Source organism: Cetorhinus maximus, chromosome 10 (assembly GCF_964194155.1).
Source record: "Cetorhinus maximus chromosome 10, sCetMax3.hap1.1, whole genome shotgun sequence".
Lineage (NCBI taxonomy): Eukaryota > Metazoa > Chordata > Chondrichthyes > Lamniformes > Cetorhinidae > Cetorhinus > Cetorhinus maximus.
Genome location: NC_135888.1, coordinates 99601612 through 99624767, shown reverse-complemented (window position 1 = coordinate 99624767; position 23156 = coordinate 99601612). Strand labels below are relative to the sequence as shown.

Here is a 23156-nt window from a genome sequence, read left to right as displayed (position 1 = left end):
GTGTAGACTCCTCCACCACGGAGACCAGGCCAAGCATAGCCTCATGTATCTCCTCCAGATGCTCCCGCACACCCAGCCACATTTCCTGCGCTTGCTACATCGCGGATGACTCCAGAGACACATCATCAGGCACCGACTGAGAATGTGCCTGGTCCCCTGCAGTCCTCCAACTGCTGGTGCCATGGGCACTCTCTGTCTCTGCCAGCTCCTCCAGTGACTGTGAAGTGCCCTCACCGCTGTGCCCTGGGACACTAGCCAATGTTTGAATTCCCACCAAGGTGCCAGTATCTGCGCTGGTGCCTGCCTGGCAGAGATGGTGTGATGCTGGTGAGACTTCAGGCCCCTCAGGTGTGTGAGGGGGGCCTCTGCTGCTCCTCTTCCCGGCCCTGCTCCGATGATGCTGAAAGGAAGAACAAGGCAAGTGGATCAGTTAACATGGAGACAATAACAAAGTGTATCCCTGTCCCCCGGATCATGCGCTCATCCTTCCATAAGCCATTGTCAAGCCATGTTGCAAAATTAAATCAATTAGCATTCAGCACTGCTATGGCTGTTGGGAGAACAATGCTGACCTCACTGTTGGGCATAAATACCTGGCCGTGTCACCCTAGCCTCACCGACACCAGTGGACGTTAGCGCATGGCGCCTCTCCAGATCCAGGGCCTTCTGCTCGAAGCGGCTAAGAATGGTGATCTGCACCTGGCCGCCACCAGTCCTCACACACTCTGCCGCGTTATGAGCATCCTCCTCCTGAAAAGGAGAGACGAACATTGATTTGTGCAACTTGTACCTGGATTCTTTTCGCGCACGGCCCACCCCAACCAGAGTGGGACATATCAAGGCTCCAGAGCCTCCTCACCCCGCTGCTGGCGAACACTCACACAAAGATGCTAGACCTGGTCCCCAGCCTCCCATCCTCCTTGGTCAAATGCTGCCTACATCACATTTGGCACCACACGGTATATCCTTCCACAGCAAGGAGGCGCAAGCACGTGGAGTACAGAGCGCAGCAGATGGTTTGTTGCCACACCACCTTGAAGCTCCCCTCCCAGCCTGTCATCACCCTGACTTGGACATGTTCTGCAGTTCAAGCACAGCACCTAGGTGCAGCTCCTCCAGGTTGCCCCAAACCAGTCATGTGGGACTCAGTGTAACACATGCCGCGGGGGCAAAACATATCTCTCCATTACCCTCTCAGGCTGACCTCAGCATGGGCAATATCTGCTGGCCCACCCAGCAAAGGACAAATGCCATCAATGATTCAATGCAGTCACTACACACAGATTTGTGGGGGTGGGGGGCAGCAGGGGGGTAAGCCGACCTGCTGACCAATGCCAACATGGTACTCACCCTGCCAGAGCGCAACAAGTCGTTGAAGCGCTTGCGACACTGGATCCAATTGCGCCGCACCACGTTGCGGGAGCTCACCACCTCTGCCACCTCCTCCCAGGCACGTTTCATCCTCCTATCCTGGGGAACCAGCACCTCTTGCCGTGCTGCCACCTCCTCGGGGAGGGCAGCAAGGTAGTCATCCGAAAAACAAGGGGCACACTGGCCCCAAGCCCTAACCTCCAGCCTGGCCTGTCCCACTGCCCTACCCTCTGGACTGGCCTGCTCACCAGAAGCCCTCTGGTGAGCCCATCCACTTGCCATTGTGAGCAGCTTTGCAAAGACCCCCTTTGTTACAATGCAAAACGTGTTTTCCTGGGGGGAGAATTTCCCTGCCATTTTTAGGGAACTGTGTTGGAACAATTTGTAGTAAGGAAACGAAAGTTTCGCTTTTTGTGCACCTTCAAATTGCTTCCGCTGAGTCTCCCGATGTTTTCAGGTGGTTCCCACAATACACCTTTCAAATATAATCTACATCTTAGAAAACAACATGCAGTAAAGTAATTGCAGAGAGAAAGTAAAGAACAAAACACTTTTATTTTACCTGCTTATCCACCAAAGTGTGGCTGAAGAGTGGAAATTAGACATTGTTTTTAAAGGGATGCATAGAAGTTCCCTGTTGAATCAGCTGCTTACACGCATTTTACATGGGTTTTACACTAATTCTTGCATCCACAGATAATATATGGGCCTGAATATTGCAGTTGTAATGATGGTGAAACTCTCAGCAATTCAGGCATCCACATGTGCACAGCTAAATATGAAAATGCAGAAGTTACCGTCAGTGATTCCCTGCTCCTCCACAGGGTGTGGCTATGAAGTTCCTGCAGTGGAAATCTTTAGAGCTAACTTGAACTGAAGTGAATTTATCTTGCATGTTGCAACACTGCTGTAAAAGAAACTCGCCTTGTTGAATGAGGTATAACTGAGTTTTTAATGGCATAATAACTCATAACTATTGTTGATCAACCTCTCTGACCCTAGAAATCTAATTTTATATTTGTGAAATGTCAAAATTCTACATTATGATAAAAAAAATTCCATAGGTTCTTACTAAAATAATATATGATATTTTGGCTTCACCCTTATTCTACAATGTGTATGTCCCAATCTTTATTTTGCTCTCTGTAAAATAATTAATAAAAAATAAATGATAATGGTTGCATTTAATGCCCTGGTTTGCTGCCTGTAAAACTTCTGTTATGTGTTTGGCAGCTCAGCCTGCTGGATGACATCATCTTTGATGGCATCTGGAGATCCCCTAAACCTTGGTGCCAAAATCAAACTAACAATGGGAAAATGAAATCCATGCCACAGCGATCACTAGATCTTTGTGGGCAGCTTTCTATGTAGGTCAGCAGTGGGTGTTGTCACTTCACGCTGACCACAAAATCTGGACCACAAGCTTATGCCAGAAATCTGTATGTATAACCCTCTGCTAGGAACCACTGAGCGCAGCAACTTTGTTAAGGGAGCAACAATGGTATAAATTACATTGAGGGAATTCCAAGTCTGCATATTTTACAGGCAAGTTAAAAATGTTTTCAGTAAAAAAACACCCTTTACAACTAGATTCTGATGCGCCTCAATTTAGGAAGTTTTATTTGATTTTAGAATTTATAAAAGCAAGAATTGCTCTTAACACTGAATTACAATGCAAACTCCTCTTCATTCTAGCGATTAACTTACGAGCAAAAGATGGCTCGCAGATTACTGGGTGCTGAGGATGCTGCTTCTGTGCTTGAACTTCAAAAGATGGAAAATGAGCAGATTAACCAGGTAATTTACCTGACACATGGGGTTTGATGTTGGTGAGAATGTAGAAAGATTGCTGACTGTTGGGATCATTGGAGGAATCTTTCCCAGTCTGTTGACATAAAAAGTTTGATATGTGAAATTGCTCCACACAGGCGGTTGGATTTTGGATCTTTCGTCAATGCATACATTTGTTGTTAAATTTCCTAAAAATGTAAATAGCTTTGTCATAAAGTTAATAAAGCTGGATAATATATTGACAGACATACATGAAAATTAATAACTACACAGATACTTCAAATATAAAATATGTGCTTTTGAAGGATTGAGAGCATGTGCAACTGTGTGCTTGCATAAGGAAAAAGTGCAGATGTGTAAGTATGGTATGCAAGTGTGCATGTATGCGCCTCTGTGTATGCATGTGTCTTTGCATGTGTGCATGCATGTACACACGTGTGTATGTGTGTGTATGTCTGTGTGGCGTGGTGTGTGTGTGACAGTGTGTGTGAGTGAGTGCGTGTATGTGTGTGTGCGCCTGTATCTGTGTGCATGTGTCTGTGTGTGTGAGAGTGTGTATGTGTGTGTGCATGTATGTGTGGGGGGGTGTGTGTATGTGTCTGTGTGTGTGTGTCTGTGGCTGGGATTTTCCGTGCCCGTTGATGTCAGGCGTGTTCGGTGGCATGAGCGGACAATATGACGAGAAAGCCAAAAATCAGTTTCAGGATGTTGTGTGCGTCTGTGTGTGCGTGAGTGTGTGTGTGTGTTTGAGAGTGACGACTGCATGTCATCATCATCTTCCTACAATGGAGTGACTATTAGGGCCTCCAATGTGTCTCCATGACAGGAGCATTATCACAGAGGGTATGTGTGCTGCCATAAACCAGACTGAAGTCAAACGTTCATGGTTAGTTCAATAGGCTCCATGCTTCTGGTGTACTCCTCCTGCAGGATGAGATACAGAGATGCGTGGATTAGCATGGGTGTACTAAGAACCTCTCTTGGTTTAGTCTGAAGGCCCCTTAACACTTCTTGGAGAGTGCTGGCACCACTTGGGTGGCCAGAGTTTAGTGTGCTGCATGGCTGCCCGAAATCCCACCTTTCTCCGCCCCACTCCACCTGACCGATTGGCGGCAGCTTTGCCCACTGGACTGCATGCTGTGCTCTTAGCTCAAGCGCAGGCATTCTCCTAACCTGCGCTGCAAGACTGCGCTGTTAGCTTGAGCCATGGGACAGACTGGTCCAAACTGGAATTCGGACATTGCAAGGGGCTGTGATCACCTCCACCAGTGACTGCTCCATGGCCAGATTTAGCAAGGAGATTGTACAACATGCCCAATCATCTAACTGTTCTGCAGTCCAGTAAAACGCGCATTACTGTGCAGTCTGCTCCTGAGGGGTGAAAAGCTCTGGAGCATTTGGTGGCACTTTCATGCCTCTGCGTTGCTTGAGTGGGCAGATAAGCTAGAGGCCCAGCTCCAATCATATCAATGTGGCTGCACCTGAACTGTCTCAGCTGCAGAGGGATGGTCACTTTATATAAGGTTTCCCTAATGCATGGCCACTTCCCTCCCCCATCCCCCACCCACCCGCACATGCTTGTGCACTACCTTCAACCGCAGGACAGCCTTTTCCACCCCTTCAACACGCCTCAACCTTGTTGTCCAACAGGCGACCTGGGCGATCGCTCTGCAATGTTACCGTGCTCTCACCTCTGAGTTCCCCTCAAAGTGCAGCCCGCCAAGTGCACACCTTTTATATTCTTTGTGAAACACATCGGCGTGCAATCGCACCGTCGTGGGCGGAAGATCCAGTGGGGGGGTTATGAGTCCAGCAGGCTACCCTTATAATGATATGCTGATGTATTACAATGAGGTGCCTGATGGCGGGAAATGAGGCCCGCCATCAATGGTCTGAGCTGGCGATCGCAAACTGGTTTTATGACATCGTGAAACTGATTTTTGGCCTTCTTACCATATTAACCACTCATGCCACTGAACTGGCTCAACACCAACGGGCACGGAAAATTCCACCATGTGTGCCTGTGTGTGTGTGTGTGTGTGTGTGTATCTTAGTCATAGAGTCATAGAGGTCTACAGCACAGAAAAAGGCCCTTCAGCCCATCGAGTCTGCGCCAGTCAAACAAGTACCTAACTATTCTAATCCCATTTTCCAGCACTAGGCCCATAACCTTGTATGCCATGGCATCGCAAGTGCAGATCCAAATACTTCTTAAATGTTATGAGGGTTTCTGCCTCTACCACCATTTCAGGCAGTGAGTTCCAGATTCCCACCACCCTCTGGGTGAAAAAATTCTTCCTCACATCTCCTCTAAACTTCCTGCCCCTTACCTTAAATCTATGCCCCCTGGTTATTGATCCCTCCACCAAGGGGAAAAGATCCTTCCTGTCTACCCTATCTATGCCCGTCATAATTTTATACACCTCAATCATGTCCCCCCTCAATCTCCTCTGCACCAGGGAAAATAACCCCAGTCTATCCGATCTCTCCTCATAACTAAAACTCTCCAGCCCAGGCAACATCCTGGTAAATCTCCTCTGCACTCTCTCTAGTGCAATCACATCCGTCTTATAATGCGGATTCCAGAACTGCACGCAGTACTCCAGCTGTGGCCTAACCAACATTTTATATAGTTCCCGAATAACCTCGTTGCTCTTATATTCTATGCCTCGGCTAATAAAGGCAAGTATCCCATATGCCTTCTTAACCACCTTATCTACCTGTCCCTCTACCTTAAGGGACCGGTGGGCATGCACACCAAGATCACTCTGATCCTCGGTACTTCCCAGGGTCCTACCATCCATCGTGTATTCCCGTGCCTTGTTTGTCCTGCCCAAGTGCATCACCTCACACTTATCCGGATTAAATTCCATTCGCCACTGATCAGCCCATCTGACCAGCCCGTCTATGTCCTCCTGTAATCTAAGGCTATCCTCCTCACTATTTACCATCCTACCAATTTTCATGTCATCCGCGAACTCACTGATCAACCCTCCTACATTCAAGTCTAAATCGTTAATATATACCATAAACAAGGGACCCAACACCGATCCCTGTGGAGCCCCACTCAACACAGGCATCCAGTCACAAAAACACCCCTCGACCATCACCCTCTGCTTCCTGCCACTCAGCCAATTCTGGATCCAATTTGCCAAATGGCCTTGAATCCCATGGGCTCTTACCTTCATTATCAGTCTCCCATGCGGGACCTTATCAAAAGCCTTGCTGAAGTCCAAGTAGACTACATCAAATGCATTGCCCTCATCTACACACCTGGTCACCTTTCGAAAAATTCAATCAAATTGGTCAGACATGACCTCCCCTTAACAAAACCATGCTGACTGTCCTTGATTCATCCCTGCCTCTCCAAGTGTAGATTAACCCTGTCCCTCAGAATTGCTTCCAATAGTTTCCCCACCACTGAGGGTAGAATGACTGGCCTGTGGTTCCTTGGTTTATCCCTTTTCCCCTTCTTGAATAGCGGTACAATATTGGCTGTCCTCCAGTCCTCCGGCACCTCTCCTGTGGCCAGAGATGTATTGAAAATTATTGCCAGTGCCCCTGCTATCTCCTCCCTTGCCTCACTCAACAGTCTGGGATATATTTCATCTGGGCCTGGAGATTTATCTACTTTTAAGCCTGCCAGACTACTTAGAACCTCCTCCCTTAGTATGCTTATTTCTTTAATTATATCACAGTCCTTCTGCCTGATTTCCATACCCATGTCGTCCCTCTCACTTGTGAACACCGACACAAAGTATTCATTTAGAACCCTACCTACGTCTTCCAGCTCCACACACAAATTACCACTATGGTCCTTAATGGGCCCTACTCTTTCCCTAGTTATCCTCTTACTCTTAACATACTTGTAAATTAACTTTGGATTTTCCTTTATTTTACCCATTTTTTCATGCCCCCTTTTTGCTCTCCTAATTTCCTTTTTAAGCTCCACCCTACACATTCTGTACTCCTCTAGGGCTTCTGCTGTATTGAGCCCTTGGTATCTGCCATAAGCCTCCCTTTATCTCTTTATCCAATCCTGTATAACCCTCAACATCCAGGGTTCCCTGGATTTGTTGGTCCCACCCTTTGTCTTTACTGGAATATGTTAGCCCTATACTCTCCCTATTTCCTTCTTGAATGAGTCCCACTGCTCTGAAGCAGATTTACCTAAAAGTAGCTGCTCCCAGTCCACTCTGGCCAAATCATATCTGATCTTATTAAAATTGGCCTTCCCCCAATTTAGAACTCTGATTTCTGGCCCATCCTTGTCCTTTTCCATAACAATCTTGAATCTAATGGAGTTATGATCACTATCTGCAAAATGCTCCCCCATTGATACCTCTACCTCTTGCCCAGCTTCATTCCCTAAAATTAAGTCCAGGGACCTTCCCTGGACTCCTTCCCTGTCTCTTGTAGGACCTTCTATGTACTGGCTTAAAAAGCTCTCCTGGATGCATTTTAAGAATTCTGCTCCTTCTAAGCCTATCAGACTATGACTAACCCAGTTAATGTTGGGGAAGTTGAAATCCCCCACTATTACTACCCTATTATTTTTACATTTCTCTGAAATTTGCCTACATATCTGTTCTTCTATTTCTCTCTGACTGTTTGGACCCCTATAGTACACTCCCAGAAATGTGATTGCCCCTTTTTTGTTTTTCAGTTCTACCCATATGGCTTCATTTAAGGAGCCTTCTAAGATATCATCCCTCCTTACTGCTGTAATTGATTCCTTGATCAATACTGCAATACCCCCTCCTCTTTTACCTCCTTCCCTGTCTCGCCTGAGGACCCTATATCCTGGAATATTGAGCTGCCAATCCTACCCCTTTCTCAATCGTGCCTCTGTGACAGCAATGATATCATACTTCCATGTGTTAATTTGTGCCCTCAACTCATCTGCCTTGTTCGTCAGACTCTGCATTAAAATAAATACCATCCAACCTTACCAAACTCCCTTGTGCCTTAACTGGCCTATAATTTCTATGCCTTTCAGACTCACTTGCTCTCTCTTCTAATTTTGGCTGTGCATCTCCCCCTGCTGAACCTCCTCTCAGGATCCCATCCCCCTGCCAAGTTAGTTTAAACCTTCCCCAACAGCACTAGCAAACCTCCCTGCAAGGATGTTGGTCTCATTCCAGTTCAGGTGTAATCTATCTGCCTTGTACAGGTCCCACTGCCCCCAGAAACGGTCCCAATGTCCCAGAAATCTAAAGCCCTCCCTCCTGCGCCATCTCCCCAGCCACGCATTCACCTGGACTAACCTCCTATTTCTATACTCACTAGTGCATGGCACCTGAAGTAATCCAGAGATTACTACCTTTGAGGTCCTGTTTTTCATTTGTTTGTGTTTATGTGTGTGTGTGTGTGTGTGTGTGTGTGTGTTTATGTGTGTGTTTTTATGTGTGTGCGTTAATGCGTGCGTGTTTATGTGTGTGTGGTGTGTGTGTATGTGTGTGTGGTGTGTGTGTATGTGTGTGTGGTGTGTGTGTACATGTGTGTGTGTGTTTGCGTGTTGTGTGTGTTTTTGCATGTGTGCCTGTGTATGTGTGTGTGCTTGTGCCTGTGTGTGTGTGCACGTGTGCCTGTGTGCGCGTTTGTGTGTGTGTGTGCTTCTGTGTGTGCACGTGTCTGTGTGTACATGTGTGTGTATGCATGTGCCTGTGTATGCGTGTACACATGTCTGTGTGTGCATGTGTATGTGTGTGTTTGCATGAGTGTGTGCGTTTGCGTGTGTGTGCACATGTGCCTGTGTGTGTGTGCGTGTGTGTATGTGTGTGTCTGTGTGTGTGAACAGTATAAAAGCAGCAAGAAAGTAGAAAAAAATACAATTTGTGCTGAAATTATTCCTGCTGTGATTCCTGGTCTGATTCCTGGTGATCCCTGCAGTGATTCCTGCTGTGAACTTTGTAGCTAATGTTCCCACTCAAAACTAGCAGGATCTAAATAAACAGATGCAAATGGAGGTCCTGCAACAGTATAAGCACAAAAAGCCTCATTTCGGTTGCCACCTGCTCATTATCAACAGTTCTATAACTCTCTTATAACTCTCTTCTCCACTTTGCTCACTGCAATACTGCATCTCACCAACAAATTAGCCACAGGCATAGAGATCATTTACAGAACAGACAGGAAACTGTTCAACCTACACCGCCTTCATTCCAAAATCAAAATTACTCCAGTTCCAGTCATTGACCTTCAGTATTGAGATGGCACTTGTGTATGCGCTCACTCAGAAACCGAGCTCCAGGTCGTTGTCAACTCCTTCTCCAAAGTGTATGAGAAAATGGGCCTTTCACTAAACACCTGGAAAACTAAGGTGTTCTTCCAACCAGGTCCCACAGCACAACCCTGCCCATCGATTAAGATCAGCGGTGAGGTCTCGGAAAATGTGGAATATTGCCTGTATCCTGGGAGCCTCTTCTCGATGAAGGCAGACATAGACGACAAAATTCACCATCGCCTCCAATGTGCCAGCTCAGCTTTCGGCCAATTGAGGTAAAAAGTATTTAAGGACCAAACCCAAGATTAAGATCATGGTTTACCAGGCAGCAGTGATCCCCGCAAACCTTCTTGCTTCAGAGCCAGCGAAGCCCACGTCCCATGAATGAATTTTTAAAAAACGGAGTTACTGAGACTGTATCATTGCCATTCCAAGAGGCTGCTACCCTGATCTGTGTGGGAGCAGACTGCAGGGGATCTGTGAGGTAATTGAAAGCCCCAGTTGTTCCCAGTCTCAGATATGTATACCTTAAAAAAATGGTTATGTAGTGAGGAGGGGTCAACAGCCCACTCAATGAAAGTGGAGAATTATGGCTTGATCTGAAATTCAACTGAAATCCATGTTCACCTCACTTCAGCTGCTATACTTGATTTTTTTTCCTCACATTATTTGTTGGAGCACAAAGCAGCAAGATCCATCTTAACAGGACAAGCTCCAGCTCACCCAATATGTACCGCCCAGTCCATTCCATCAGCAGGAGGAAACAAGCTGTGGGAATCTAAGCACGATACGCGAGGAGAATTCGAGGAGAAGGGTCATTTGCTTTTTTAAACAATATTTTGTTGCACCTGCAGCAGTTCTTATTTGAGTCGGCAAAAAGTGGCAAGTTTGAAATTGTGTGAAATTCATCTACCCCAATTTTTGGTAACAAGGGGTGCAATTGGCAAGTGCACCCACACCCGTTCAGACCAAAGTGTGTAGGACACAAACCTCATCCAGTAACCTCATCTGAGTAATCTTAGTGCTAATTGGTTCACGTCCAGCACTGCTCTCTCCGCAACACTGTTGATGGGCTCTGCACACACAGGAGACCCCAGCAATGTTGCTGCAGACCACACGGTGCAAGCAGCATGCTCTTTCTTAAAGGCCTCTTAAAGATGGAATTTTTTGCAAACAGAACACCAGGGCAGACAGAGGGATCCAGACCGACGGATGTGGCACTGGAGGAATTAGTGATACAGGTGGGCATGTGGAGAAACACCATAGTCCCGCGGGGGGCACGGAGACCCTGAAGGACCACCCTTAGAAGCGAGTGGGAACATGCGGGCGGAAAGTCAATTCCTGAAGTTTGGATCCAAGGACCTGACAGCAGTGCCACAGGAAGTCTGATTGTGGGCAAGGTCAGCAAATGCTTCTTCACAAGACATCACCCACCCATTACACCCCTATCCTCTCACGCTACTTAATGCACCACACACCACCGCACCGCCCCGCCCCCCCACCCCCCACCCACATCATTCACCTAGCAACACTCCCTGCCACTCAAGACTCACACTTAATATTCAGATAATCCACCTCACCCTTGCACACGTACTAATGCTGCCAGCCTCACACCCACCTCACTTTCCAATGTACTTCCAACTATTCATCTGTGGCAGGCATATCACCCAAACACAGTGCTGCACAATCAGTACCATCCTGTCCTCTCTCATGCAGGAATAGGTGGCACACCATAAAATGGAGCGGAGCACAGCCAACAGGAGGCAAGGATGCCTACATCTCTTAAACCCTACAGAGGAGATGGCTCTCAGCATCATAGGGCCTGCTGCTGCCTCTTGCCAAATAGCATGATGAGCAAGCTGCAGATGGCGTGACCACAGACCACTTGCTTCCCACCCCAACCCCTTCCCTTCTGACTTCCTGCTTTCAGACAACCAAGAACTGCCTGGCCAGCCCCAGCAGCCCCAGGAGGAAGAGAGACAGCGACAGCACAGCCCTCATGAAGAGGCCCTATTACCTGATCTGACACTCGCAGCCACTAGCTCAGATACTGGCACTGCACTCTACCTTGGAGACTAGTGTATCATTTGGATCAGCACATGGTGAGTGACTGGGGACGAGCGGAATGGTTTGTGTGCCAGCTCACAGGTGACATACAAATACTGTTGCAGAAGACTCAGATGAAGACCTCGATGGAGCACTGTACAAAGAAAAGCTGATGGAGATGTCCACTGGGAAGCTGGGTACATTGGCTGACCTGTCAAAGAGCACCGAGGAGTCCAGCTCCAACTTAGCAGAGGGGATGTCACAGAGCTTGTCCTCTCCATAGTCTCTGCTCCATCTCCAAGTCATGCTGCAGACCCTGTGGCACTGCAACTGCTGCCCCCCACCCCCAGCCCCACCTGTTGCAGCCTTTGTGTGACAGGTCACCTATTGCCATCCATGTGAGGAAGCAGCAACACTCTCTGGCAAATGCAGGAGCTCATCAAAACATATCCAAAATACCAGAAAGTATTTTCAGAAACTTGCCAATAGAAAAAGTTCCAAAGATTTAACTTGCCTGCAGTAAGGGTGCTTGAACTTTAAATAAGTTACTGTAGGGCTCATCTTGCTGTTGCATGCTTCTTTGTTCAAGAGTGGACAACACAGGTGTTGGCCGGACCTGTGCTGGTTGGTTTGTGTCGCCATCAGTTGGTTGGTCTTTGTGGCATTTAGATAGCACCAATTCAGCATGTTCAGGTAGACGCAGAGGGTGCAGCTATGTGGTCGCATAGAACAGTAGCGACCTGCCTGTCCCTGGGAAAGCCAGGGAGGCTTTCTTAGCGATGTGATTGAATTTTGTGCCTGTGTACTTTTGCACAGATCAATCAAAATATTCAGTATTTTTAATGACCAAAACTAATTTATGTTGTAGTTCATGAAAGACAGGAATGTGACAAGTTTGCAATCGAGAACAGTACTTAAAGGGTTAGTTGCACCATTTGATGTGCTAAACATATAGCAGCATAACTCTTGGCAAGCTTTGTCAACTTCTCCAGCACACTTCTCCCCAGATTTTTCAGTCTCAACCTACATAAACTCCAAATCATTCGGTTCTCCACCATCCATGTCGTATTCTGTGCTAAATCCTGCTCACGCTTCTCTTCCAATCTCACTAACATTTGTTGGCTCCCTGTCTCCCTGCATATTGATTTCAAAATTTTCATCTTCATTTTAAAAATTCCTCCCTGGTTTTGAACGACCGTACCTCTGTAACCGCCTGGAACTCAATGTCTATCTTATCTTCTGTTTTTGTGACTGCACAACATCAGGAGTACTTGTGTGATTATCTCCTTAAGCCCTTCAGCTTTGCTGTATCTTCCCTCACTTTCAAGAGGTCCTTCAATATGTAGCTATTGAACCACACATTCAGTCACTTGTTCCAAATCCTCTTTAATCCTGCTGAATATCCAATCGCCTCCTTTACTGGAACACCTTGGGAGGCTTTGATATATTGAGGGTGCTTCATGAATTTAAGTTGCTGTTGAATTTACAATCTTATTAATTCTAGGTAGCAACAATCCACATTACAATCATGGGCTTTATTGTTCCTCTAGCCATATTGTCTAAAGTATAGCTACCCAATCCCAATTACCTTACAGTAAAAGGTTAAGCATAATTTAAAGCATGTTTTTATAATGTTTCAAGCAGCAGGAATGAACTGTTGTCACCTGTGGGGAGGGAATCCAACTGTTTACTAGTCTTTCAGTTGCAGCAATTTTTTCCACACAAAAAATTGGTTTCGAATTTTTTGTCTTGGGTCAAATATTTCTCTTGCCTACGCAATTGGTAGGAATCTTTTTAAGTGCAAATGCCTGATTTCCATTGTATTTATTTCAAAGATGAGTCACATATTCAGCGAAAAATAGCCTTGGTGGAGACTCAGGCCGGAATTTTTCAGCCCCTCACGTCGGCGGGATCTTTGGGTGAACGGAGATTTCAATGGCTCGCTGGCCCCACCGTTGGGGGATGGGGAGGGGGGCTGGAAAATCCCGGCCTCAGACTTGCCTTCCCTGTGATAAGGTTTTGTGCTTGATTGATGTAAAATGGACTGCATGGAGGTTAATCTTTAGCTGTGCAAATGATCACCCGCCCAGTAAACTAAATCTGCACTGATTTGATCTATAGGTTAACTAATATTCATAACATAATGCTCCTAATGAGGTGTCAACAGTGGCTCAGTTGGTAGCACTCTTGCCTCGAAGGACATGGGTTCACAGCAGTGACTTGAGTACAAAACCTAGGCTGATACCAGCAGAGTACTAAGGGAGTGCTGCACTGTCAGGTGTGCTGTCTTTTGAATGAGATGCTAAACCAAGGCCTCGTCTGCCCTCTCAGGTAGATGTAAAAGATTTCATGTAGAAGTGTAGAAAATTATCCCTGGTGTCCTAGCAAATATCGATCCCTCAATCAACATCACAGAAGCAGATTATCTGTTTGTTATCACATTGCTATTTATGGCAACTTGTGTGTAACTTGGCTGCCATGTTTTCTTCATATACAACAGTGAATACACTTCAAATGTACTTCATTGGCTGTAAAGCACTTTGGAGTGTCCTGTAGTCTTGAAAGGCACTATATAAGTGTAATGTGAATCTTTCTTTGCTTTTTAATTCAAATAACTTGCATATCCATGGGTGCATATTTTGCTGTCAGTCTTAACAATACAAATCTTAGGAAAGGAATCAATGTGCAGACTCCTTCCCTGATAAGTCAAATTTTCCTCTTAATGGACTTAACAAGGAGGGTACTGCAGAGCAAAATCTGACCATGTTAATCTTAAAAACTGTGCAAATGCAAGTTCTACCTATGTACAGATTTTTCCTATGCCCGAGGTTAAAATGACTATGGGTAAGAAACAGGGCAATGCACCACGACATCAGCCACACGGGCAAACCAAAATAAATCAAGTAGAATTGGTTGACAATATCTTTGTGAACAGGACCAAAGCCCAAATCACACACAAACTTTACCTAAGTGGTTGGCCTTGCATTTTCAGAGCAAAGCCTTCTTACCATGTCTTTGCTTCAGGAATCCTGCTCCATCTCACAGGCTCCAGGCCACTCTAATATTGGACAACCAGGCCGACCTGATGGTAAGTCTAGGGGGAAATCAAGAGGGGCAGTAGCCCAAGAACACAGAAGCTCCAAATATTCATGTGGAGCCTGGGGGAGAATTCCTTTTTGGTGCCTCCTCTGCAGCATGGTGTGGAAGACAAAGCAAAGCGTTCACAGTGCCCGCTCCACTCGGTTATCTGTCAAGATTCCAATCGAGATCTTACATACATCATAGGATTCTGATTTACATATTAAAATGGCCCAGTATCTGAAACAGGCAGGCACTCTGACCACCCAATGGGAGAACCCGTAAAGGATGGTGCTGGTTGGAATGACGGCATGGGTGGGGTGGGGGGGGTGGCGGGCAGGTGGGTAAGGCATTTTCGGGCCATTACCACATCACTTACTCTGGCCAAAGTTAAAATCTTCTGCATGGTGTTATAGAGACCTTTGTAATAAAACCAGTTCCCTTTTTAGGCTATAAAATAAAGCAGAAGTTTTATTTTCAGATGATGCAACTAAATGAAGAACAATGACCAGTAAAGGCACAAAAAGAGCAACTGGCACCACCAAGTGGATGAAATGAAGAATTTCATAAATAAGGCGCAATAAAATGAATTAATATACACCTTAGATAGAAAGCTAGCGTAACCTGCCAGTAAAAATTTGCTCGAGTGTTTAATTGCAGGAATAGCAGACAGGAGTTGCATTGTGCTGTGTCAAAGTTATAGGACACATAACTGTTGCTCTGTGGGTCGCAAACGTAGATAGTAAACTTTAGCTGTCAGGATCTCCATTGTCAGAAAGTGCCAAAAAACAAAGCAATCAATGTCATATCAGGCTGTCCTTGTTCATCACCCAGCAGACAGCTTTCCAGTAGTTTGCAGAGGCCTGGCTTCAGGCAGCTTACATACCCTTTTGCAATGGTACGTTGCATGATACTTTGAAACCACAACTTTCATCATTTAAAATTGCTAAAACTCTGTCCTTTGCACGCAAAAGTTCAGATGTACAGCTAACTGTCATTCGCTGTATAGGAACTTTTAGATTATTGCGGTTGTCCACATGAACTTTGCTAATAGCACCATGGTCCAATTTTTTTGATATTTCTGTGCTCTCAGGAATGTCATAAATTGACCTTGGCAACTGTTGCTTCCAATATGGATACAAAAGCAACAGCAAGAAAATACCTACATGTGATGCTAAATCAGAACGATATTAAAAAATGCACATTATATAAATTAAACAAACTTAGGACAGAATTGTGAGTTATAATACATTTGCTCATAAATCACATAAAATTAGAAAGGTTTACTTAACTGCAGGGATGAAAAATGGGGAGGGGCATACTGTGAACGGCAAATTACTGGGATGTTCCACACAAACAGTAGGTAGTAATGAAATCTGACTTCATGTGCATAGTATATTTCTTGAATATAAAACAAAGCTCACCAAACCCTTGGTGAGGCCTCATTCAGAATAATGCATCTGGTTTTAGCCTCCTCATATGTTAAGTAATATAGAGGCTTTGAAAGTGGTTCAGAGGACAGCACAAGAATGATTCCCAGCTTAATAACCTGCATAGAATTAGGGTGATTTGAAAGAGGTATCAATTATTTCAACGTAATAGGTCAGGAAAGATCAAGGGTCATGTGTTTAAGTTACCAAAGAATAGGGCTAGGTTAAATGTTAGGCTGTTCCTCTTTTCCCAAAGGATAGTAGACCTTTGGAACAAGTTGCCAGCTTGTGCAGTGAGTGCTAACTGTCTGAAAACAGACCTGGAGTTTCTGGTCCAGAGGCAGAGATTACTTTTTATAAAAGGTAGAGGAAATACAAACCATCTAAGTCTGGTCACTGTGGATTCCTGGACTGGTTAGGATTACCTAAATGGACCAGAGATGAAATTTCTATAATTTTTTTCCCCAAATTGGCCTTGGATTTTTGCCTTTTTATGACCCTTCCTGGCTGGTGGTGGATGGGGGGGTGTCTAATCATGGTGCTTCATACATCAGGGCTGTGGGGGCCAGGCTGGATGGATTAGATGGTCCTTTTCCTGCCCGTCATTTTTGTTGTTTGATAGTGACATTGGCATGTGTCAATGGAGTATATATTTTTGAACATTTATCTTCTACAGTAAACATCAATGATGTATAATCCCTGTAAATTTTTTTTATTTTGAATGTAAAAAGTTCTTACATTATTAATATTGATATTGATGCAACAATGATGGGGCTGATGGGCAAGCATTAGCATCAAGTGTGATTTGTGAGCTGACAGACAGGAAAGGAGAGCAATCACTATCTTTATTCTATCCGGTGACCAGCAGCTGACAGGACCCATCAGCGACACCAGTTCAGCACAAACATTCTTGCAATTTGATTACTCTGCAGCCTTGAGGAGACACTGGAGTAAATCAGCTGGCCAGTTTTATATCCAGGCAGCAAGTATCCCTGTGTTTTACCGCAGAATGAAAAAGATTTCTATTATTCTCCTCTTTCCTGGGTACGGCTACACAATGCTGCTGCTCTCCAGCATCTCACCAATACTTCTCAGTCTTTTCTCTACTGACTTCCAAACATCTGTGCTTTCCTGCAGATGTTGCTGGTGACCAATTAGAAATTAACAACCCGACGCTGACTTTGCCTTTCTCTAGTCTTTTGTAGTGCCATGAAAACTGAGATCAGTTAACTTAGCCTGGGGACTGATCCTAGGACATTCCAAACTCAGTATAGCGTCAGATATTGCATTCATAGGCTGAGACATTGGTACTTGCTGCAAGATTTATCCTCGCAGATGCAGTATCATTTGCAATCCTTATAGCACAGCTGTGAAAAGGACAAAGAGTATGCACATTGGTGCACTAAATATGCCGAATTCAGTTTGCCATGATCAAATAAAAATCCACTCCAAATTTACTATGGTATTCCAGTTTGTAAAAAGCAGGTACTTAAAGGGAATATTCGAAGCCTAGGTAAAAAGATCAAGTAAAAGAGGTGTTAAATTTCTTAGGCTAGGAGGAGGGGCCATTATTTTAAATTGAGTCAAAAATTTTAGGAGCCTCAATGCTGTTACTCAAATGCTAATAATAGTGAAAAAACAAGACAGAAACACATTTCAACAACATTTTAAAGGTTTTTATTTAAAATATGTTCTTAATTGAACGATAGTTTCTCACAAGTACAACATTTATAAAGGTTCTAAAAAATCAAAACAACCATTTAATTACCATCAAAATGGGTTTGACCAGTCAAAGTTAGGAGCTGCACAAGTCCTTTATTGAGCCACATGCAGCTTTGGAGCTGCAGGTTGCAGACCCCCTGGGCTCAGGTATTAAGAGTTATGGAGCCAAGTCAGGTGGATGGAGTTATGATACAGATACATGGGGCAGAATTTTCCGGTCAGCGTGCGGGGGCAGGCCTGACACGCCGACGCGTAATGACGTCAGGCATGCGTCCTGACTTCATCGCGTGCCATCGCAATATTTTGTTCGGCAGGCGCACACCAGAGTCGGCTGTGCGCCCACCAAAATCTAAACAGCCTATTAAGGCCATTAAGAAATCAATTGAGCCACTTGTGAACGCTGCCTGTCCAACCTTAAGATTGGCGGGCAGGCGGAGAGCCCAAGCAGCCTTCACGGATGAGGTTTCCTGAAGCTTTTATTAAATAAATAAATAAAGTTTCATAAATATAAAAACATGTCCCCACTCTTGTGACACACATGAGGGGACACGTTTAAATAAATTTTCAAATCAATTCTTTAATTATTTTAATATCCATTCAATCTCCCTGAGGCACGGAGCTGCCTCAGGGAGATTGATGCGCTCCTTTGTGCGCATGTGCGAAAGAGCGCTGGCCTCGACTCTCCCTCCTCCCCCCGCCCGCACAGGTAGCGCTGAGCACTACCGGCCACATAAAATGGCGGCACGGAGCCAATCGCAGGCGGCAATCGGCTCCGCACCCACCCCCACCCGCTCCCGCCCAGCCCGCCCGCCATAGGAAAAATCCTGGCCCATGAGTTGAGCAGTGCAAAGCTAATAACAGCCAGTGCAATGTAAAGAGAATGGGACATTGTGCTATCTGTTGAATTAATTTTCAAGAGCCCCAAGGTGCTTATTTAAATATACGGCAAAATGGATTCTAAGAAGTATGCAAATTATTTTTTCCATAATATCAATCAATGTAACTACATACATTGTTAAATCTGCGATAATAGCATGGAGTATGACTTCATAGACTATAATAGTCTCCATTCCAATGAGTAACAAAATACTTGGCTGTAAGTTATAATGTCAGTGCTGCATTAGGGAAATCTAACTATAGCCACAACATTTGTCCATGACTGCTGTTGCTATCGGTGATATGCTGTGCCAGTTCAAAAGTGCTACTGTAATTGCTGTTGTTGGAGAACAGTGAGGACACTATGTACACAATTTATTTCTGTTAAACAAAAACAACATGAATATTAGACTATATTGGGAGGATTGATAAAAGATTCAGTTCTGCTCCTGGTTATCAGACAAATCGAAGTTCCATGTCAGTATTCCATTATAGCAGAATACAGAAATGACAAGGTTATTTCTGTTTTTCTGCAAAATGTGTCCTATTTAATTACCCTGAACAGGCTCTATTATATCATGTTCATTTGCTGAATTAACTCTGTAGTCTAAAATCCAGTCACCTTGAATCACCTAACGTGCACCAAAAGCTAAAAGTAATTACATTTGCAGTGATACAATCAGCAAACAGTTTCCCAGAACAGAAACATAGTACGCTCAATATTTTCTTTTACATCAAGCAAAATGTTCCATTTCCTCTTCCACTAGTGCTACATATAACACTCGGTTGACTGTGGAGGGACGGGTACAATATGATCCATGTTTGTGGTAATTCGAGCATCAGCAACACTATCTCAGTTAAAATTCAGCAACAGATAAGTTTCAGTCAGAGGCTGCTGAATAGGCTAACACAGTGACTATTTTTCATATTTAAAACTCACAACAAGATAAGAGTCATGTGCCCTTTGTAAAGTCAAATTTTATTTGTTAATCAACTGTTACAAACTATGGGCCTGCCTTAGATTATAGGCAGAAATCTGTTAGAAACATCTGCCACTGGAATGTTATATCTATATCATTAGTTCCCTTTTCAACAACAACTTGTATTAATACTGCACCCTTAACATAATAAAACATCCCAAGGTGTTACACAGGAAAAAATTGTCACCAAGCTACATAAGGAGATATTAGGGCAGATGACCAAAAGTTTGGTCAAAGCGGTAGGCTTTAAGGAGACTCTTAAAGGAACGGAGAAAGGAAGAGGGCGGACAGGTTTAGCGAGGGAATTCCAGAGCTTGGGGCCATGGAAGGTGTAGGCACAGTCACCAATTGTGGAGCAGTTAAAATTGGGGATGCCCAAGAGGCCAGAATTGGAGGATTGCAGGTACCTCAGAGAGTTGTACAGCTGGATGAGATTACAGAGATGGGGAGAGGTCAGACCATGAAGGGGCTTGAAAATGAGGATGAGAATTTTAAAATCAAGACATTGCGTGACCTGGAGCCAACATAGGTCAGCGGGAATAGGTGTGATGGATGAATGCGACTTGGTGTGAGTTAGGACACTGGCAGCAGAGTTTTGGATGACCTCAAGTTAATGGGGGGTAGAAATTGGGCGACTGGCCAGGAGTGCGTTGGAATAGTTAAGTCTAGAGGTTACAAAGGCATGAATGTGTGTTTCAGCTGCAGATGAAGTGAGGCAAGGACTGAGTCAGACAATGCTATGGAGGTGGAAATATGTGATCTTGTTGATTATGCACATAGGTGGTCAAAAGCTCACCTCGGAGTCAAAGATGACACCAAGGTTGCAAACAGTCTGCTTCAGCCTAAGACAGTGGCCAGGTAAATGGATGGAGTTGATGGCTAGGGAACAGAGACTGTGGTGCATACCAAAGACAAAGGCTTCAACCTACACAATATTTAGTTGGAGGAAATTTCTGCTCATCCAGTACTGGGTGTTGGATACGCTATTTAACAATTTAGCAACAGTGGAGTAGTTGAGAGAGATGGTGGTGAGGTGTTGTCAGCATGCATGTGGAATCTGATGTGATTTTGGATGGTGTCGCCAAGGGGCAGCATGTAGATGAGAAATAGGGGGACCAAGGATAGATCCTTGGGGGACACCAGAGGTAATGGTGTGGAATGGGAAAGGAAGCCATTGTAGCTCATTTCTCTGGATACAACTTGATGAATAAGAATGGAACCAGGGAAAGGCAATCCTACCTGGCTGGGTGACAGTGGAGAGACACAGGAGGAGGGTTATGTAATCAACTGTGTCAAAGCCTGCAGATAAACCGAGAGGATGAGGACGGATCATTTACCTTTGTCACATTCACATAGGATATCGTTTGTGATGAGAGCCATTTTGGTACTATAGCAGAGACCTAATTGGAGGGTTTTAAACATGGAGTCCCAGAAAGATAGCACAGATTTGGGAGGTGACAACACTTTCAAGATTTATGGAGAGGAAAGGGCAGTTGCAGATGGGATATAGTTTGCAAAGATGGAGGAGTCAAGGGTTGATTTTATTTTTAAAGAGAGTTGATTATGGCAGACCTGATTATGAGCAGGACAGTATCCAAGAAGAGTGAATTGTTAACAATATCAGCTAACATGGGAGCGAGGAAGGGAAGTTGGGTGGTCAGCAGTTTAGTGGGAACACGTTTTCCAACCCAAAAGTCCAAGGTACTTAAAGTTTAAGTGAGTTACTATTCCCACTCCATCAAAACCTTTGCCAAAATAGAGATGAATTGATTAATACAGCTCCACTCCATTCAAGACAAGAAAATTGCAAATTTCTTGGATTTATGACATTTTTCTTGCTTACACCACTTTGACTGAAAATTCTTATTGCAGGAAGGGCTTTGATAACCTGATAGTCCATGTTTTATAGTTTTCACATGATTCTCAGCCTGGGAGAATGCTTGAAGCTGTGAAGATTCATCTCTAGAATTAATCATCACTGATTTTTGCCTTTACTCTCCTGTTGCTGAGGCCTTCTGTTTTGCCAATTCTACTGTCCAGAGTCCAGTGGGTTTCTGAAGGCAATACTTTCAGGACCCTCACCTCTTTCAATTGTTATGATCTCGAGGTAGGCCATTAACTTTTAAAAAGAAATTTGAAATTCCCAGTTATTAACTGAAAGAATCACAAGAATTCACGTTTTAAACAAAATCCTTTACTGTACAAGAATTAAATAAATCTAGTTCTACTAACTTAAGGCTCCCGTAAACCCTTTTTATTTAAGCCGGAAAATCTCAACAGACCACTTCCTATTTGGTTTTTAATTCCACCCAAGAGTTTCCCAATACATTACAGGATTTTGAGGGTTCCTTCACTTCTCCTGAGTCCCAATCAAGGTGTGCCACAGCTCTTAGGAATTCACTTTAATTCTCCTCAGTTTCCCAGTCTGGTATTTAGTCTTTCAGAACTCTATCTCTCTGCAAGAATTCCACTGCTGATCTTTTCCATTAGTTTTACCAGCCAGATCTGACAATTTTAATTACTGAGGCACTTGGACTTTTCATTCTGAGCATGTGCCCCACTTGCAATTCCTGTTTAGTAACTCCAGATCAAGAAAACCCCTGAATCCTAATTGCTTCTATGCTCCTTGTTGTGGCCGCTGGCATTTGCACAAATGCCTTTTCACATCCCTTTAATCTGACTAACTATTTCTGTGAGAAAACACACAGAAAAACCCCAGAACAAAGGACTGCCTCTCTGCAATCTAGCTCCACAGCAATGTGGCCCACCTGGTATGTCCCAGATGGATATTTCAGTTAATTAACTTCAATTCCCAAATGTGTCCTTTGATCTGAAAAGAATATGGATATTTTAAACCCTTCCCTTGTTTATCCTTTGCTTTATTTGATCAACAATTCATATTTCTAACAAAAACAGCAATTTTCGTCAGACTTACTGGGCTGAATTTTTCCCTTGATGGGCGGCTGGGCCCGACCGACTCAATGGTGGGCGAGCAGCCGATCGCTGCTGCCAAAACGGGCCCTGCTGCCAATTTACGTGGGCGGGCCAATTAAGGCCTGCCCAGCGTGTCGCCCGATGGGAAGCACTGTGCGCTTCCTGTGCAGGGGTGGGGCCGGGGTGGGGGGGCGGTGGGGGGGGGGATTCCCCAACTGCGAGAGTGCACTCTTTTGCACATGCGCACGAAAGAGCGCACATCTCCCTGTGGCTAAATGGTGCCTCAGGGAGATCACTGAAAGGTGGTGAAACATTAAAAATAGAAAAATTTAAAAATCGTTAACATGTCCCCCTCATGTGAAAATGTCACACGAGATGGGACATGTTAATGAAATGCACAAAAACTTTAATAAACTTTTTTAAATCCGAAATCAAACCTCATCCCGCCAGTGGATGAGGTTTGTTAAAAAAATCACTTACCCGCCTGCCCATTGGGCCCGTGCGCCGAGCCGAAGTTCACACGGGCCCCTCAAAATCCTGGTCAATTGGTGACTTAATGGCCTTAACAAGGCCTTTAATTAGTGGCGGTCATGCGTCGTGCTGCATAGCGCGCCCGCCAACCTAAATATCGCGATGCCGCACACTGATGTGGGGACGCTCGTGCGATGTCAGCGCGCGACATTTTAAGCGCTGACGTGCGGA

At 44.8% G+C, this 23156-nt stretch overlaps 1 protein-coding gene across 6 annotated transcripts in view; it reads left to right on the top strand.

Moving 5' to 3' along the window:
* LOC144685870 (myotilin-like) overlaps positions 1-23156 on the top strand; it is a 140923-nt gene that overhangs the window by 86042 nt on the left and 31725 nt on the right. For all 6 annotated transcript variants that reach the window (XM_078550856.1, XM_078550857.1, XM_078550855.1 and 3 more), the window contains one exon: positions 3067-3168. In XM_078550856.1, coding sequence (XP_078406982.1) covers positions 3067-3168 — 102 coding nt within the window. The remainder of the gene's footprint in view (positions 1-3066; positions 3169-23156) is intronic.